The following is a 20,059-nucleotide window of genomic DNA, read 5'->3' as shown; positions in this document are numbered from 1 at the left end:
GTTTTGCTACTGAAAACGAACCGTATCTTCAAGAAAAGGTTTTCAATTGCAGTCAAGGAGAAACTTTAATTGCAAAAATTACAAGCAGGACACACATACTCAGGATTTCAGAGCAGAGCTTGGCGGCAGCAGCACCATTTTAATCCTCAAAAACTCCCATTACAGTAAAAAGAGCAAAAGATTATTTAGGCATTTCTAAATATCACAGGCTAAATTTCCCACAAGAACCAAAGACTTTACAAAATATCACAGTGAAGAAACATATTTACTGGTTTTAATTATACCATTTCTTATCTTACCTTCCCTGCTTCGAGCCATTATTATTAGTTGGCAGATCACATTAATCATTTCTTGAAGTAGTGCAGGACTCTTCTTAAGGATAAACTGCTGATCTGCAAGATATAACTGGCTGCAATTATGCTGTACTACTTTTAGGAAAAACAATCAGTTCACATGGACTGGACCATTTAATTGGCATGGTCTTCACTTCTATTCATTCTTGTATTATGGCAAAAATGCTGCTTTATTCTCACTGACATGTCCATCTATAACATTCATTTAAAAAAAAAAAAACAGGAAAATGCAAGCGCTAAGAGGAAAAAAAATTGTATACCAGCTTCCACACCAAATGAAACAATACTTATTAGATCCATCTGAAAAAAAGGCAACAGAAGGGCATAGACAATTTACCAGTCATATTAAAATTGCATAAATTCTTTCTGTAATCCCAAGTTAAAAACAGGATTTTTAATTTTAACTGAAACATTGTTTTACAAAAAACATTATTTGCAAGGTATCAACTTCTTTTGAATGCAGTTCTGTGAAGTTCTAAATACAAACGGTAAACTAAGTAAAGGAAAGATATTTTTCATTACTTTTTCAAACTCACTATTTTTCTTCTGAAAGGAACTGAAAATTTTGAAGCAAAGCACTTTCCCTGGTTTGTTGGTTTGGGTTTGTTTTCTTTTATTTCTACTAAAATGTAGAACATCTCAACTTTTCTGGTCAGCCTAAAACTATCGCTTGCATGGCTGAAACTTAAGAAATGCATTTAGAAACATTTTGGTTTGAATATTTACAAGTATTAAAAATTCCAAAACACAAACCAAAGGTAACTGATATTTAAAGTTCTCATCTTGTCATCTTTACTACACATAGTGGGCTAAAAACCTCCAAAAATAAACACACATGGAAATGCTACAAGCGAGCAGCATTATGCTGATCTTGGATTTCCTTGCTCTGAAAAGCAAATATACTTCACGTTAAAAAACTTATTCTATTACTAAAATCAAGAATTATTGATCGAAGCCACATTTGCAGCCAAAAGCATTAAAAAGTAAAATACCAGTATTGCAGGGCTGTCAGGAGAGTGAGAAATGCTGAGTAAATGCTAAGTAAATACTCTATAGGGTCATTGAAGTCGAAAAACTAAGCAGCCTGCATACAGACTATTGAGCAGAGATTCACTCAACTCTTTATATGACAAGAATCAAAAGTACTGTAGCATGCAGCATCTTGCTCTGTTTCCAGTAATATCCAGTTAGGGGCGAAGCCATTACCTTCTTCAAGGACCTCAGGAACTTGCATCCGGGCAAGATGAGTCAACAGCAGAACTCTGGCTTTCAGACTGTAAGGGTAGGTGAGAGGAGGCTCATTCTTCTTTAAATTTATGCCACCAATTTCTCTGATTAGCTAAAATAAAACAGTTAAACACAAACTGCTATTTTATTGCTAAAGACAAGCAAATACAGGAGAGCAGTTCACAAGGAAAAAGAAGCATGTTCACAAAAGCAAGAGTTTAAGTAACCTTTCCTTGGAAATTTCTCCAGAGATGAACATTAGCCATTTTTATTCAAAACTCACCTCCAAAAAGTTTAAAAGTGTCTTCATATGCCTTTTTTCAATGTCCAGACGAGGAGGTTGTAAAGATTTGCATGCAAGAAACTTGTCTTATGCAGTGTGTTAAGTAAATTTGTATTGACAGATAAATATTTTTATCTGATTTTATTGCCAAGGTTTACTAGATTCAACCATATTTCTAAGGCATTTACATTGAACTTAATATGCACAAGCAACAGCCTCACCTTGAGACCTTTCACCCATCTAAAACACAGCAAACTTCCCTAAGAATAATTTCAGGTAAGACAGGAAGGAGGTTTACAAGCCTGAAATCCCTGGTAGGCTGAAGATCAAGTATTTTAACTTCTTTATAAGGCACACCAACTTGAAAAAAGTGTAGTGCTCTTTACTCAAGGATAACCTTTCCTAATCCCCACAGGACCAAAACCCACAGTTCAAACAGGTCTGAGTAACAGTAGCTCAGATAAAGCAGCATTAGTACACGGCCCAGAAGCTTCACTTTTTAGCTCAAAAAGTTACCTGAGGAGAGAGAAAAATTCCAAAATCTCAAGACAAAAAGAGAACTTTGGGTATCAACAGCTAAGCTATACCAACCTTTGACCAGTCTTTCCCCACACTTGAACAAAAGACCTTCTGACAAGAAGTTTCTTATAAGCACATCCTGGTGTAACCTCAGATCAAGAGCAGTAAAACTTAGAAAAGAGAATTTTGTGAAAAATGGGAACATGGCCCCAAAAGCAGGATACACCAGCAGAAGTTATTAGCAATACCCTTCTGTACTGATGTGTCAGTGAATTGTTCTGCCATATAGTCAGAAAAAACCACAGGTGACACTGAGTACTGGACCTTTAGAAAGGAAACAAAATCTGCTATAAAATGCAAAGTCATGCACTTCCATAATAACAAGAACTACAGCTCAAAGATGGGAACCTGTTAGCTGGAAAACAGAGATACCCAAGATGGGGAAATTCTGAAAACTTACTAATCCCACTCTATTTGCACTAAACCACCATATAAAACAGCTGTGGAAAAGAGTATGTTGAACATCATTCCCTGCAGAAATACAGGAACAGAAGTGCCACCAACTAAGGCGCTGTTAAGACCTAGCATACTGGAATACTGCAGACAACTCTAAGCAGATTAAAAAAATGTAACATTTAGAAATCTATCAACAGGGAACAGTTCAGTACATGGCAGGAGGAGAGAAATGAGCCTTTTGGAAAAGAGAGGAATGAAAGACAGCAGCTTTTCTAGTTTAGCAAAACAAAGACAAAAAGATATCTAATGGGCCATTGCTTCTGTCTACAGATGCATACAGATACACACAGCAAGAATTGTTTAGACTCCAGAATAGTGATGATAAGAACCAAGGATATAAATTGGTCACAAACAGGACTCCTAATCACTAGAACAGCTTCTCAGCAGGATATGGTTACAGAAGGCTTGATTGCCTTTTAAAAACTGAATAAATGTAAAAGGCCTTGCAGAATGCCAATACCAGCAACAGCATGGGTGAAGAAGCACTGATCAAGGTGATTTTTTCCAGCCTTTTGCTCCCATTGCTGAAAACCCCCACTTTACTGCAATTCCATCTTCTACTCAAAGTCCACAACAGGATAAAAGAGACAGAGACAATTAAGTAAAAGAAAATAGACTGATATACCTCTTACATTTGGGTCATGTTTAAAATATGAAAATTCCATTGTGTGCATGCAAAGGTTAAATCTGTAAGACTATTTCCCCCTCTTTTTGCCAACTAGAAGCATTTTCATTGGAGCATTTTGTACACTGTGCTTTAAAGTTCTTAAAGCATTAGTCTCTGATAAATAAGATTTTCTAAAACCCTGTTGGTAAAAATTATTTGCCACAGTATTCATTTATGGCATCTCTGATGCCATTGGAAACATTGGATGGAAATGAATATAAATGGCATCCAGAGGGGAACAGATATTCATGAAGGAATCTTCACAATATTTAAAGACATTACTAATTCAGACATCAGATAATAATTTTATTTTATCATGTTCACACACTCAACCAGATTTGTGCTAATGATTTAAAAGAACATCCAATGGTGATCACATCCTTATGTCAATACTCAAAAATTTTAAGAATTAACACTCTAATTTCCTATTTACTTCACCTCTCCTCAAAAGCCCAATGCAGCAGTCTATATACTAAACCAGTTCCATCTCAAATAAGCATTAGCACCATTAATGCTATCTTTTCTTTTTAAAAAGTTTAAATCAAGTCTAGTTTCTAATTCCTATTTCTGAAGGGATACAGTTGCCTCTCTACAAAGTTAATGCCTGAAGAATTTGAATTCTGTCAGCTGGTCACCCAGAAACATCACCTCCCTCTTCCCTGAAAGGGGTCACTTAAACCATCTCTTGACATAACTGACCTGAGGAATCTGGATGTTGTCTGCTGGTCTGCTCGTCGCATCTTTATTGTACTGAGGATCAAATTCAGATGCCCCTGCTAAAACCATGATGAGCCCTGCAAAGATAATTGGAGTCAGACAAAGAAAATGTCAACATCGTAAGCCACCAACTGATTTCTTCAGAACCTTCAGCCATAAAACTTATTCCCATTCCTCCCCCAACAACCACAAATACCCATGTTCTCTAGTTAATGGATCAGTTACTGCCACAGGGCAAAGGAGGCAGGAATCAATGTCTGGCATCAGACAAAAGAGATCATTCAAGGCTCAGTTTTGCATGGTATCAAGTCCACCATTTGACACTTAATGTCTTGAAAAAAAACATAATTAGACTTCATTAGGACTAGCAGACATCACTGCACAGCAGTTTGACTACTTCTGCATGCTCACAGAACCATTCCTCTCAGCAACCCATGTGCCTGCAGCAGCACCATGATGTGTATGGAAGAGAGAGGCAGGAAGGATAAAATTTCAGCTCCATTTTCCGTTCAGTTGGCATTGAAACTTCACCAAAAAAAATCTTGTAATTATTAGAAAAGCAGTTCAATAACTAATCCTACAAACAAATTGCACAAAGATGATGGACTGCTCTTTTCTTAATGTGATTAGGAAAATCCATATTAATACAAAACATTTTGTAGTGTAATTAAAATTAAAGCCCTAGACAACTGAATATTTTAGTCCCATTGTGAGCTTCCTGCTCATGAACATACCAGACCCCTCAGCCACAGACAATCTGAGAGAGCTCAAAGAATCATTTGCTCCAGTTAAAATAACTTCAGCAGTAGTTACTCAAACTTCCTTCTTAAATTTTGAGCAAATGCTCTTACGAGCAAGTCAAAATTATTTTTGCCTACCTGCAGTGCCCAGTGAATTCAAACTACTGACAATGAGTCAAGTTCCCTGAGCAACAATTTTCATTTCCATGCTTGATTATCTATTCACTTTCTCAGCACAACATATTGAAGACTTCAGATGACTATAAATATCTTCCCATTATTTAAGATCAACAACTGTAAATCTCCAGGAAAGGAGATTCTGAAAGTTTGTTTGTCCTGAAACTTGAAAAAATACCTTAAAACAAGGAAAGTCATGGAGATTTGTCTCATCATTTCCCTAGCCTGGTTTGATTACATTTGCTGACACTGATATACCACACTACCACTACCACTGGAATTCACAACCAAGCAAAAGCCTTACCTGATCACTGTGTGGTTTGTCTAAGCCACCTCAGCTGCACCTTAGTTTTCATTCAGACTGAACAACAGACCTCAGTAGAAAAAAATGACCTGCCTCTGATCCTGGAACTACCTAGAAGTGTTGAGTCCTTAAACAAGGCCACCTAACCCTCCAGTTAACTTTTTAACCAACCTTTAGGAGGGACAAGGCAATCCTCAAAGCTGGGTTCTGAGCAAGGTTCAATATGAAACTACTGTTAAGAATTAAGTCTGAAGAAAAAAAGTTATCTCCCCAGACTTCTTAAGTCTCACCTACTCTCTCTTTTCTCACCTAGCTGAAGATAGGAAGAAGCATAAGAGTATGACAAAAGAGTATGAACCAGTCTGAACTAATCCCACACACAAATCCATGTCTCCTGTGAAAATATGGGTAACATCTTTCCATTCTCTTAATCCCTACACCATTTGGATCATCTGTGAAGCATTTCTGCTCTGTAGGAAAAGGATGGATCAAAAGCAGATTTCAGCAATCTTCCAGCGAATTTAAAGCTGAAAAACAGTGCAATTCAAAGGAATAAGAAAATATATTTATGAACCTTTTTTAGAAGGTTTTGGGGAATTCTTCTATTCTGCTTTTCAATTGCCCTGAGCATGCAATCTAGTTAAATCCAATCTGGAACTAAGTAGTACTGTTCCAATTCTTCAGTCTCATTCCAGCCCCCAAACTGAAAGATACAATTTTTCACCAAAAAAATATATCTACAGTTTTCTCCAGAAAAATGGGGGGGTTATTCCTTTAAAATCAGGGAGTAGACAAGAAAAGTATATATAAATATATTGAAAGCTACAAACAAGTAACAAAATAACACAGAATTGATAGCAAAATATTTTAACAGAAATTTAGCTCTCTATTCTAACATCCAAAAACAAGAAACGCTATTTCATTCTTTAGGTGTATAAAAATTTTATGAAGCCCCTAAAAAAAAATCCAGTCTGTTTTTTGACACCAACAGAAGAAAACACACAGAGAGAGGTTGGCTCCTGCTGGCAACTGAGGGCTACAGGGAGATCAGCATTCTTTTCCCAACATACAATACTCCTTTTTCTGCTTTTTTATGTATAGATAGACATAAATATAGATCTATACAATTCCCTCTCCCAAACATATAAGCCTTCTTACAGAGTATTCTTTGCCTGCAATCGAATTAAGTTTTAAAAACACTCTAAAGGAACCAGAAGCATTGCTTTAACCTAATTAAGGCTTACAAAACAGAAGTATTTTAATGTCAGCAGACTGACACTTCCTGATGAACACATCTACAGTTGAAGATGCCTTTTACTTACGTTTCATGTCCATGTTCCGGGTTTTATAGACAAAATATGTATATATTTGAGTTGTCCGAATGAGAATCTGATCTCCACTGTATCGTATTGATCGGTACCACCAAGAACCCTGAAATATTCAACAAGAACAGACTGATGTCAGCTAAAGGAAGCATCAAAACAGCCATACTGCATGACCTCATGTCTATCAACAAGCAGGTAACTCAGCCCAACTGATATTATCTATGGTGACATGAACTGAATTTCAGAAAGGAGAGAGAAACAAAATATATTTGCTGACACAAACTTTAAAAGCACACTGATAAATTCATCTGAGAGAATCTAATGCTAAACATTTTTAAATGATCTTTAGCCCAGAGAAATCTTCCCTAGCACATATATCTGCATACATATACACTGCTTGGTTTATTTCTGGTGTTGTTTTAATAAATCCACTAAACAGCAAATTCACTCAATTTACCATTTTTTATATATGATGTGGTAACTCCTTACAGTGCAATTCAGCATTCAAATCCAGTTTAGGCAGGCCAAGACCAAACCAAGAAGAAAGAGATTTCTCTCATATGAGAAAGTTTGCAGAACTGTGATTGAAGTCAACTGACTACAAAATGCTTTTCAGAAGGGAAATCTGGAGGTGGCATGGGGCGCTCACTGTAAATTTTCCAAATTAAGCCATGCACCTTCAGGTTGACAGAAGAAGAGCAACACTGACAATTGCCTAATTAGCATTACACCAGTGACTCAGATTACAGAACTCACTCTACAGTGGTTGTGCTCTCAAATATATTTTCAGAAAAATGGTGTGCTGGGTTATAAACTGCAATCTGTTCATTAAACTCCTCCCTGTAAGCAAAGCTCATTTAACATAAGAAAACATATCAAAGGTACTCCTCAATCTACTGTGAAATTTACTATCAGTGAAGAGCAACAAGCAGTAAAGTAGTAAGTGATGCTTACTACTATTAGTTTAATAATAATGAATTCCTCCACTATGGAAAGAATTCGGCAATGTACTTACTTATTTGGGAAATACTCAAGGTCTGGCTCTAACAAATTTTTTAATAAATTAGGTTTGATTCCTCCATGAATAGATGACTGCTAACACAAAATAGTACACAACTTTCTACAATGTTTTTCTGCATAAAAAATTAATTATAATCCCATAGTTATCAAATATTTGTATGAGTACAGGTATTGGAAGAAAAATGTAAAAAGCCAGTCAAAATTTACATGAAAAAGGCTGCCCTAACTGCTTCTGCAGATACAGCTCCTGTCTCTTGCCTCATGTACAGGACATTATTTAGGTCAGTGGAAGTCTGGAAAGAACTACTTATCAGTACTGTCCTTTTTCATTAATCTGGATTCAAAGGGTGGAAGTAGCCTTACTTTATTTCAGATGCCTATCAAACATAGGATGACTACACTGCAGTTAAGTTTGCCCTTCTTTATTGATTCATGAAAGAGAAACAGAAACATTAAAGGCATGAATTATCTTGTATACCTACTTTAAAACAAAATGATAAAATAACTTGCTTCATAAAAATGACTATTCCTCTTCACTGGCTTATAAAAGAAATTTACAGTGACAAGTCTGAACATACAAGTCTACATCTGGTATGGGAAAAGAAGAGGCAGAACATTTTTTCTGTGCTCAGAAGAACATTCCTTTGTACCAACAGCAAAGTTGTTTTCCTTTCATATGAACTATGATAAACCTGGTGTAAATCACTAAAAGTATGTGTGTACAAAAAAGCATCAACTGAATCCTAAAAGGAAAGGCATGAAAAAATTTTGTATCCTGGATTTTAGACATTTAACCATTTGTGGAAGTCAGCACATTTAATCTTCTAAACTAAATTTTTAGTTACACAGAAAGACTCAAAGGGAAGGGATAATGTCTCTCTGAGTTTCTGCACACACTGATGCAAGCAGCTGCCAAGACCTCAGGACACTTTTTCAAATGAAAACCTTCTTCTCAAGAACATGAGGGGTTTTCAGTGTCAGTTTTCTGAGTCTTGTTTCATGCACCCCAAATGCACAATCACTGGGCAAAGGACACTGTTCAAAAGCAATACTGCAGGCCAAACCCAAGCCCTGAAACAACACTCACCTACCAATTGATTCCTCACACAAAGCAATGTCAAGGGCAGACATCTCATGGTGTACAGAAGATCAATAAAAATTCAAGTTATGAAAACAAAGGCAGCCAGGAAAAACCAAATCAACCACCTGCTCTGCCTGCAGTAATCATTCTAGCACCACCAGCTAGAGATATCTCAGTCTTTACTATAACACCACTGAATACCCTCTTGAGCTCATCACATCATTAATTTTCTTGAGAAAGAAGCTACAAGACAAATTACATAGCTTAATAATTCCTGTGATATCCAGTATTTTCCCTGGAGTCCCCTCTCTATCATGGCACTGCATTTTTCTGGAAACTCTACAGCAGCTACACTTTTTTCACAGTAAAAAAACCCACACCTTTAAAATCAGCTCACTTGGTGAAAGGCAAGAATGAGAACTTTATGTCTAAGACAGCTTTGTTCACAACTTGGTTACAGAGAGTAGAATATCAGATACTACTTACCACAACAACTGGAAGAATAACCATAAATGCTAATCCATACACAAACAACACCTACAGAAAAAATACAAAACACACTGTATTAGATACTGTGGCTATTTAATACCGCTCTTGTTTAAGCTTTATGCTAAAACACAGTCAAGTAGTACTACCACAAGCTTACTAAAAATTATCACAAGCTTATTGCATAATAGCTGTCATTATTTCTGAAGAGAAACTTAGCAGTAATATAACTAGCTATCACTTCAATAAGGAGTGTCAGTTTATTTATTATTTAGTGTGATTCACATATGAATCAGTTTAAATGATTTACACACTAACACAGGTCAGTTTCTTTAATAATTAAAATGATTTACACACTGACACAGGTCAATTTCTTTAATAATTAAAAAGTTGGCAGCTAAACTGTGATGTAGTGGACAGATGATTGAAAGAAATCAAGTGGCTAAGAATAATGCCTTGCAGCATCAAATACAACAGGAAGAACATTTAGAAACTGTATGATTAGAGCATCACTAGCAAACCAAATGGAACTAGAGAAACCCAGCACACATGTGGTTAGGGTTAGGGTTTCCTTGCAAGAGCGAACACACTCTTTGTAGCAGGGGTGACCACAGTAGAACCTCACTGCCAGTGGAATGAGATCCATACAAACATATTCATACTTTACTCTCAAGAGTTAGACTTAAACTACTCTAACACTTACAACTCCTGAAACTGGCTTCAAAGATGTACACTTGGACCAAGGTATTAATGTGTTTTGACTAAAAATGTGCAGTATTAAGCAAATACTCTTTTTTGCAAAAACACTTGAAAGATCACCTTAAAATATTGAGCTAAGCAAGCTGACTCACCAAAATTGAATTTTTCTGATCCACAATCCAAGCTGGCAAAGCTATACCGAAGCTTGTAGCTGTAGGATGAAAGAGAAGAAATTCATTATATCGAGAAACGTTTTCAAAGTCACATTATGTCCAATGGAGAAACCAAACCACCGACCCACAAAAAACCTGTTTGTGTTTATTACTTCAATAGGGAAAATTTTAACAAATATAGCAAAATCAAGCAACAAATTAGAAATACGCCAAGCATACAATAACAGGACTTAAATCCAACACCTCAAATACCAAATATTTTAGCTTAACATAGTGAAATACATAGGCAAGACTTTTATATATATAAATAAATTCCACAGATTGAAAGATTTATGAGTTTTGCATTGCAGAGTTTTCAGCAGTTTAAATGCATATAGTTAAGTAAGCAAATGAACTGCAAGAAAATGGTCTGAGCAAATTACTTCTATGGGAAGTTCTACTGGTTTGTGCCTTTAAGGAAACAATCTAATCTGTAAACACAAAACCCTCTGTCAGTTCAAATTTCTGTGTGATTGGTAAGAAAGAAGAACACTTTCCAATTCAAAAGAAGTTAGGCTACAGAAAATAGAAGACATGATTCTCTAACATCTCCAGCATACAGATCTGAATAGAGAGCAGCATAAAATAGCTCTTCAGACACAGGTGGTAATAAATTAAATTTTGCAAACACTATCTATCCCAATACTAAGAGTTCTATGAAACCAACGGGGGGAAGAAAAGAAAGAAAAACTATATATTTCTAGGACCTGCTTCAAAGTAAAATGACATGCTTTACTTAGTACTAGCAGTTATCCATGAGGAGCAATGCCTTGAAAAAGGATGGGCTAGGATCCCTATGCAGTCAGGCACTACTGTGATGCCATCTCCAACAGACTGTGACAGCCATCAATTCAGATAACCAGATGGTATGCACAAGCCTAATGTGACTTCTCTAAGTAGAAAATTACTATTCCTTGAATCTCCAAACATCTGACAAGCCTGACCACATCTCAGACTTAGGAGTTCAACTAGATGACATCCAGTGAATTTACCACATTAAGTTACAGGAAATGCCTTGCTCTGGAGAAGGAAGATCCCCAGACTCTAATCTGTTAATAATTATGGATTTTTAGAAGAATCTACTAAAAATATCTTTTACTGATGGAATAAATTTCAGTTTATTACAATATTTTTGACCTTTAGGATTGTAACCTCAAATTGTTCCAGGAACAGAAGTAATTCAGTACAAAACTCTTTCTCTTCTGGTCTGAGAGTCTCCTTGCCCCCACTCATGCCCACTGAGCTGAAGCATCAGCAAACACCAAGAGGAAATAGGCCTTAATCATAAGGCATTTTAGTAGACTACCTTTATACTCTTCAGATCCCCATCACCTGCTTGTAAACACTCTTTAATTTTGCATTTACTTTTAGTAAAGCAGCAAGTCATGCAAATACAAAAATCCCTTGTTTGCCTGCCTCTGGCCTCACACTGGATAAAGAGGAATGCTGCTCCCTGTTCCTCCATGCTGAGGTGGGATGTACCACAGTGAACTTGATTGGGCATGTCTAACCCCAGATGTGCTTCATCTCAGCCCAGAAAATACCTCTATGAGGGGCTGTATCCATCCTTTGTCTGTACAGAACCACTAGACTAGAGTAGATAGCTTGGGTACATGTTTTTACACTACAGATGTATAAATAAAGACTAATTTCACTAAATTAGAAAGCCCCTCACACTTTAACGTGGAACAAGGTTAGAGAATAGAGGAGAGAGACATAAAATTTCAGGGACTTCTCCCACCCTTCAGATGTCTCAAACAATAATGAGAGGTCTAGAAATAAACCAGAGAATTCTGATTCCACTGGAGTCTGAAGTACAGTTTTCAGAAGAGCAGGAGGCTTAACACTCACAGTATGAACTGCCAGCCTGCCAAAAAATCATTTCAGTTTGCCCTCTGGGGATCCAAAGTCTCTTAGGTTTGTGAATACAATCACTAAGCCAGCCAAGGATCTTCATGCCTTCTCAAGTTTTGGCTGAGTTGTCTTTTGAACTCACAGCTTCAGGTCCATTCGAGGACACTGACACAACTGCCTAACTTCAAATCCTGTCTTGTCAACACTAAGTGAGTAGTATATGGATGTGAAAAACAATTTAGCATCCAGAAAGATCCTAGAAAAGCTATCAAAATTTACGGTACCATTTTGCTGATATTGTGACAGCATTTCTGAAGAAAGATTTTATCTGTATTTTGTAGCAAAAGGGATAGAAACCTCTTACTTGCCAAGCAAAGGAAGCATTAGAAGTTAGGAGCTGATAGAAATCTGTTATGCTATAAAACACAGTGATTAAATAAGCTAATCCACCTTCCTAGTCCATTAGAAATGCCTTTTTCAGACTGTGATATAGTTGGCAGAGCTGTTTTTTTGAAAGGAGAGGGAAGATTTTTTTATTTCTTTGAAACACCAGTTCAAGGGCTGGGGTTGGTTTTTTTAACTTTAAAAATTAATGTCCTATGTTGGGTGGACATAATTCAGAAGAAGAATTTACAGTACAGACAACAGAGCACCCTCATCCTGTAACCTCAAAATTAAGATACAAATTCCATTTTATTATTTCCAAGCTGGCTGTAACTGATTCCACACAGATATGTTGCATAACTTGCCTTAACAAATGGCAGGTTTTCATTTAGTCTGTAATGAGTATCAGCCAGAAAAATGCAATACTTTTCCTTAGTAGGCCACTTAAAGAATCACAAATATGTTTTATAAGCAATTTGCATAACTGCAAATAGGGAAAAAATTAACTTTCAGCCTTAAATTCATTTAGTTTGGATCACCTGCTGTAAAACTTTGACACACCGTCACCAGGATTATTTTCATGTAGCTTCCTGCCCAGAAACAATATCCCCATGTATATCCTTTCAAAGTGTCTTTATTGTACTATGGGTAGTTATTAATTTTTCAGTGTACACCTCTAGTATTTGATCATAAATACCAAGAAATGTTTAAAATCGATAGGTTTCTATTTTTTGCTTATACCTCCATTAATATTGGCAAGTCTCCCTAGATACTTACTGAAGCTGACTAATTAAAAAAATTCTTCTCTTTTTACCATAATAAAAAATTTGAGAAGTGTAAAGGAAACTCTTTCTTGCCTTTCCCTGCCACCACCCCCAGAGCCAGTTTCACAAGCAAAGAAGTGGTCAGATGTGTTGCTTTAATCACAGGAGAAAGTTATTATATAAAGCTCTAAGTGCTTCTTGACTGATCAGATATTACACATCTCAAGGTACAGCGATTACAGGACTTCGGTCATTCATAATTGTTACCTTGTGGTCCATCTGGATTACCAAATTCTTCCCAGTTTTTTCGTGACTCTTCATCAGTTAAGCTAGTTACAAGAAGAGATATTAAGTTAATACAGAAGATGTTTCTCTAAAGCATTAACAAACAGAAACTTTAAAATGTGGCAGTCACACTATCCTTTAGCGGTGGTTTGAAAAGCTAAACAGATTCTGGTATTTTTTTGTATGAAATCTAATAGGAAACAATACTGCTGTACTCCTCCTTGATACACAAGCAAATTCTTTAAGGACTCTGACAGGAAATCAGACACAGAAGATGCACTTGCAGGAGATGGCACAATCACATCTCCCTTTCATGACGGTGACTGCATACCCAACAGCACACAATATTTTTTGATGCCGGGTTACAGCATAGTAAATTTTGAAAGACTGAGGTTTTAATTTATGTCTTTTTTGGAAGGAAAGTAAATATGGAAGATGAGTTGATTGATCAGAAGTAGTCCATATGGTCATTTATCTTATTCTAGACCTTTAGCCTTTGACTGCCTGTGTTTGGTTGTGGTTGGGTTTTTATCCTGGAACTCCCAAGTTTCCTAATGTAATACTCTCTCATTAAATAAGACACTACCTCCTAAATCTTACAGTTTCTGTGCCTGTTCAGTGATGACAGTTTTTTGGCAATTGTATGCCACCTTGACAGAGTTCCTGTTACTAGAAGGAAGACTACTGCTTTAGAAAACAGAATACCTGGCTTTCACTGTATGAAAGATTTTGTCTCACATAAGAAACGCAGTGAAGAAGCCAGGCCTCTCCTGATCATTTCTAAGTCTCCCATTTGTTGACAAGCAGACTCACCAAATGGGCAGCTCTTATATTCTTTCAAGACAGCATGGCTAAGGAACTTCACCATCATTTATCTCACAACGTACCCCTGCCACAGCCCATTCACTAGGGTTTGAAGTATCAAACCGTAGCACCAAGTGCTTGAGTACTGGCTTGCAAAGCAAATAATTTATGTGTTTCAGGAGTTCAAAAAGGCATACCAGAATTTCCAACTGAAGGTATTTTCAAAGAGATACAGATGTGTTTAAGCAACAAGTATTTGAGCATGATGTTGGTTCTCCTTCCCACCTCATCCCAAACAGGGCTCTCCATCAGTAAGGTTAACCACACACACAAGTGACTTCAAGCCAGAGATCACCAACTTCCTAGGTTCTCTGATGATGTGACTGACTCAATAAACCCCAATAACTGAAGAAGTCTCAGAGGTGATGGGCAAGAGGAACATGTTGTGAAGCTCTGTGTGACCACAGTGACTCAGCACAGCTGCTGCAAAGAAGCTGACTCCTCCTCAGCACAAAGAGGACAAGAAGGTGGCCTTTATTTTACATTAAAAAACCTATCAAGAGCTGAGGGGATCAACTGGTGGTATAAACATTTCTCTTCAAGTACATCAAAAATGTATGAATGTCTCAAGTTTGAGACACCAGTGTGGGGGTAGTAAATACCTGGCTCAGTCCATCAGAGTATTAAAAACCAGACAACTAGAATTCTGTAGAGAACAACGGGCTCCAGCTGGCTTCAAGCTACACATGCCCTCCCACCAGCATTGTGACAGTGAGTGTATTAGAGACACCAGTAACGGGAATCCCCCTGGTATTTTGATTGAACTGTGTATTGAAATTCCTATATTTTGATTTCCTTTATACAAAATTCTCATATTAGGCATCACTCAGATACTAAAAAGAATAAAAATGCTCTAAGAGATAAGACTGAAAAATACTCTAGAGGAAAAGCAGATTCAAGGACTCAGCTTTTAAGAACTACACAGATATTATCAAACAGTCACCAAGTAAAAAAATCTGGACTGCATGGCAAGCATAACTGGAAAGGGATAGGGGCAAGCTGAGAGAAAACAGCCAGATCCAGAATGAAACATCCTCTTCATTGGATGGACAGTTAAAGTACTATCTTTTGCTCTTTGGCTTTACCACCAAGTGAGATGAACAGTATATATATTTTCTAAGCATCACTTCAAAACTGTTGTAACAGGATCAGTTGATTAAAAACCACAACATGCATTTTGTTCTTTCTCATCTTTAAGATTTAATATGTGTTATACTGGAAACACTTTACCTAGCTGACATGAAAGTTAACACAAAGAACAAATATCTTACTGTATTCTGACAAGTGCAAAACAAATTATCCTTCCTAACTCCTACAAAGCAAATACATACTGCAGGAAGACATATTTTGCTTTTTGTTACATATCGGAACACACTTTTTCCTGCCTGCTTAGGCCATCTTTGTTCTTACTGTAAAGGCTGTTGATGCCATAATATTGTGATTCCCTTTTTTTCATAAAAGAAACTTACGCTGCATAGGCCTTAGCAATCCTCATGAACATAACTTCATCTCCTCCTTTATCTGGATGGTATTTTAGGGATAGTGCACGATACTGCTTCTTTATTTCCGATATACTTGCTCCCTTCAAAAGGAAAGGTTTGCATTTATTAATAAACACCTCAAATAAAATTCATTCTTACATATAATCCTAATACACATTGCGTAGTATTTTTCGAACCATTCACTGAAGAATTATATTCTAACATAGGATCATGAAACTATATATATATTTAATGAAAACATTATTATTATTTTTCTGATAACATTCTTACAATTACTATGTTTTTAAATGAAGACAGAAGTCACAGTCTAACTAAAAGACACTCAGATGACGGAATACTGGGTTTTTCTGTATTATTCTGCTTATCTATCCATAGGAACAAAAAAAGAGGAAGGATTATTTATCTGAAAGATATTCTTATCCTTATTATGAATGTGTTTAAGATTTGGCGAATCTTAAACATATTCATGAATACAAGGAATTCTCACTTGCAATATTCCTCTATTTAAGCACAGTTCATAGATCAAGTATGATGGTCCACTTGCAGTTTGTATGCAGAAATAAATCTGTCAGTCACCAGGAACAGGAGATTTCCATGCCACTTTAAAATGCCTTTGACTAGAATCATCCTACCCATAAATTATTTCAAACTTCTTGAACAAAGGGAATACATTACCTATAATTGAGAAAGATTGATTTTTATTCTACACCACCATATTGTTAAATGACACCAACACAATCCCCTGTGCATTAACTTCCAGCTTGGACTGTAATGTACACTACTCAAGAAAACCAAACTATAAGCAAATAGTTTTATACTATAAACAAAACTTTATAGTAAGTTCAGCTAAAGGTTTTTCTATATGTTATCTGCTAAGTTTTGCACAATTACCGCAAGACTTTTCAATATTTTGTGCCAGAGAAGCCTAGCATGCTGACCTTAACTCCACAATAAACACACAAGAATTTATTTACAGATGATAGTACTGTTTCAATAAATCTAAAACAGAAATTAAACTACCCTGAGGCTTCACTTGCTGTTACTTTATCTCACTTTACACAGTCTGCCATATCCCAACACTATTTTTCAACAGCATGCCTGCCTCATTTAATGCACAGGATGAATTTACTCCATCATAAATTAGACTTCAACTAAAAGCAGGTGTTTCAAGACTAGATGACAAATGCCAGATAGGGAGCAGAAGCTAGAAAGCAGGGGAAAAAGAACAAAGGAAGAAAAAAAAATTCCAAGCTGTTTGAGTAGAGATGTGTTTTCATGGCTCACATGAATGCTGCCTGTAAAAAAACAAAACTGATTTTTTCTCTGACACAGAGGGTGCACACAACCCCTGACAAGTTGACAAGTTTTCCATTTCCATTCCATTTACATTGCTTACTCCTCATTTCCCAAAGCTAGGCTACAGAGGTTAAGCATCACTTACAGAAATGCTTAGTAGCCTTGGACAGCTGATGTCAGTCTGCTTGGAACACAGAGCATGCCTGCATATAATCACTTTTGAGATTCATCTTTATACCTCGGATCCCATCTCTAAAACTGCAGTACAGATACTTATTAAATAAATCATTAATATCTGAGCATCTTATGTGTTAGTGAAGTCAATTGATGTGCTTCAAAAAGGGCTAGTCTATGTTGAAAACACGGTGCTGATATTACATATAAAATCTGGTAAGTACATTATCTGGACTTCATTGGTGCTGCGGTTCTTCTCTGGAGAAAAAAAGCCTCTTGTTATAAACTGATATGCTACCATATAATAAAAGAAAAATCTTGACTAGAGTGTGAATGCAAAGAAGAAGTGAATTACTGTGCATTAAAACTTTCAAGTGCTTGCATCTGCAACCATTTTAATTTTTTGCTGGGGACTTGCTGGTGTTTGGAGTTCTTTTTTAACAACAATAACAATTCCATTATCTAACTACACTTGGGCATCTGTATAGCTTCATCACCAGGACAGCCTATAACTCTCGAAGTTCCACTTGAACGGTAACAGAAGAAATCTGTTCATTTTTTACATAGTCCGAACTGAAAGTCTTTCAAGAGATTTAAGAGAAATTGCCTGACAGCAAGAAACACACTCAGATTTTGAACTCTTATCTTGATCCCTACTTGAACTATCTAGCTTCAAAACCATCTTTTCATCCCCCTTCTCTGGCTTTCATTCAGCTTGTCCTTATGACAACATGCTCCAACCCTCAGTTCCTGATGCATTCCAGAATTGGTTTCTTTGCCTGGGTAAGTTGCACGTGTCTTGAGCATGTGCGCAAGTTTTCATCAATAAACAAAGCTATAGCTCACTACATGCATTCCTTTCTTTCCCCTCTGGGTTGTTACTTGTAGAAATTTCCCAAAGATAACAAAGGAAAATACTCTGATGACCTAATCCCTAGTCTGATTTGTTTAATCAAAGTTACCCCAGTTGTATGAACATTGAAATTGCATGGGTCCAACAGATACCATTCAACAGTAAAAACTTGTATTGCTCTTCCCTGTGCATCAGTGAGAGAACTCAAGTCAGCAATGAGCGAGTAACGGAGGAGCTGAGCAGGGGCTGAATTGTAGTAATTTGGCTCTAGACATGACAGGCTGGTGTTCTACCTGTCTAGTTAGAAACAGGCTACAGACTACTCCTGCTATAAATGCCTTTACAAAAGCAGCACAAGGTGTTGCTTTTCTCTGCTGACAAGTCAACATCATTTAAAGGCAAGAGATGTATTTGCTAATGTTCACATACATACTAAGCTCTCTCACACTAACAATGTACATCATGTTTAATCAAAACAGGTACATTCAAAGCTCATTCATGTTCTGGTGCTGAGCTGGATCCTTTAGACTTGAGAGTGAAACATACCTCAGACTCCAAAACTGGAAAGATGACTCTACTGTTATTCAGAAGAGGAGCCTTGGATCAGGAAATAATTAACCTAAGAGAATCTGCTTGAGGTATTGTGGTTAAGATTAAGAGTTGAGTTTAAAAGAAGTTCAGAAAGCCTGTCCTTAGGATATGTAATTTTTCGCATCCACTTAGAATCAGTTCTTCAGTATAAACAAAGCACTGCATCTATTTTCTAGACAAGCACTATGTCTTTTTTTTAATCCCAGCTTAATAAACCTACTGTTCAGAATTTGTTGTCAGCATTCACAGATACAACCAAGATTCAAGCTAGCCTGCACTATGTCAAAATGTGCATCACCAACACCCTTCCATGAAACCTTTCATTTACAAATATTGGTCTGTACAAAAACTATAAATCAAATTAATTCACATTCTTGTTTATATAGTTTCTTCACCATCCCTAAAAGTGCCTATAGAGAAGATTTACACAGGGCATGCAAAGCAGATTTTTTGTTTGTTTGTTTTCCTGTACAGAGAGAGGAAAACAACATCAGAATACAATTTTTAAAAGCCCATCTAACTACATTACTAGAATTTTGAAGGAGCTAGATACAAAAGTTATAAATTGGTACAGATATAGGCAAAAAACAAATAACAACTGACTTTATAACACGCAGCAGCAGCTATTTTCGCATGCCAAAAAACCCCAAAAACACTAGATAGATTCACTAAACTTACTTTGTTTGAAAAAACAAGTCTAAGATTAGATAACTACACACAGAATAAACAGTTACAGTACTACAGACTAGTAAAAGATGATATTACTTACAGGATCCAAATGTAGCACTTCATAAGGGTTGTATTCTTGATACTCTCTGTCTGTTTTGGAAACCTTGTATGCAAGGAACAAAAATAATGCCCAGCCAGCAAGGAGGACTATTTTCCTGTTTGTAAGAAAAGAATTTTTTAAATACACAAATCCACTTCCTCTAGCACCATTCTAATAACCTCAGAAGCCATCTTATTATCATTCTTCAAGAAACAGTATTAAAGCAAGAAACACTACACCGGGTATCAGTAATTCAATTTTCAGAAGAATGCCATTTTTTCTCCTAGTTCTTAACAAGGACAATCCTCTACCACAAAGTCTCTTTCCATTCTTAAACTGTCTGTCCTCAGCAGGTATACATTATTATTTCCTATTTTTAAAGGACGTTTTTAACTAG

At 36.5% G+C, this 20,059-nt stretch overlaps 1 protein-coding gene across 1 annotated transcript in view; it reads right to left on the bottom strand.

The window, feature by feature from the left end:
• Positions 1-20,059, bottom strand: part of SEC63 (SEC63 homolog, protein translocation regulator) — a 58,125-nt gene that overhangs the window by 20,493 nt on the left and 17,573 nt on the right. The window contains exons 3-11 of the mRNA XM_083856287.1: positions 19,663-19,777; positions 15,947-16,059; positions 13,596-13,657; positions 10,267-10,325; positions 9,416-9,466; positions 6,826-6,934; positions 4,265-4,359; positions 1,560-1,692; positions 300-392 (exon numbers count right to left, since the gene is read on the bottom strand). Coding sequence (XP_083712413.1) covers positions 300-392; positions 1,560-1,692; positions 4,265-4,359; positions 6,826-6,934; positions 9,416-9,466; positions 10,267-10,325; positions 13,596-13,657; positions 15,947-16,059; positions 19,663-19,777 — 830 coding nt within the window. The remainder of the gene's footprint in view (positions 1-299; positions 393-1,559; positions 1,693-4,264; positions 4,360-6,825; positions 6,935-9,415; positions 9,467-10,266; positions 10,326-13,595; positions 13,658-15,946; positions 16,060-19,662; positions 19,778-20,059) is intronic.

Source organism: Zosterops lateralis (assembly GCF_965231275.1).
Source record: "Zosterops lateralis genome assembly, chromosome: 3".
NCBI classification, from domain to species: Eukaryota; Metazoa; Chordata; class Aves; order Passeriformes; family Zosteropidae; genus Zosterops; species Zosterops lateralis.
The sequence above is the reverse complement of the archived record's forward strand: the minus strand, read 5'-3'. Positions and strand labels throughout refer to the sequence as shown.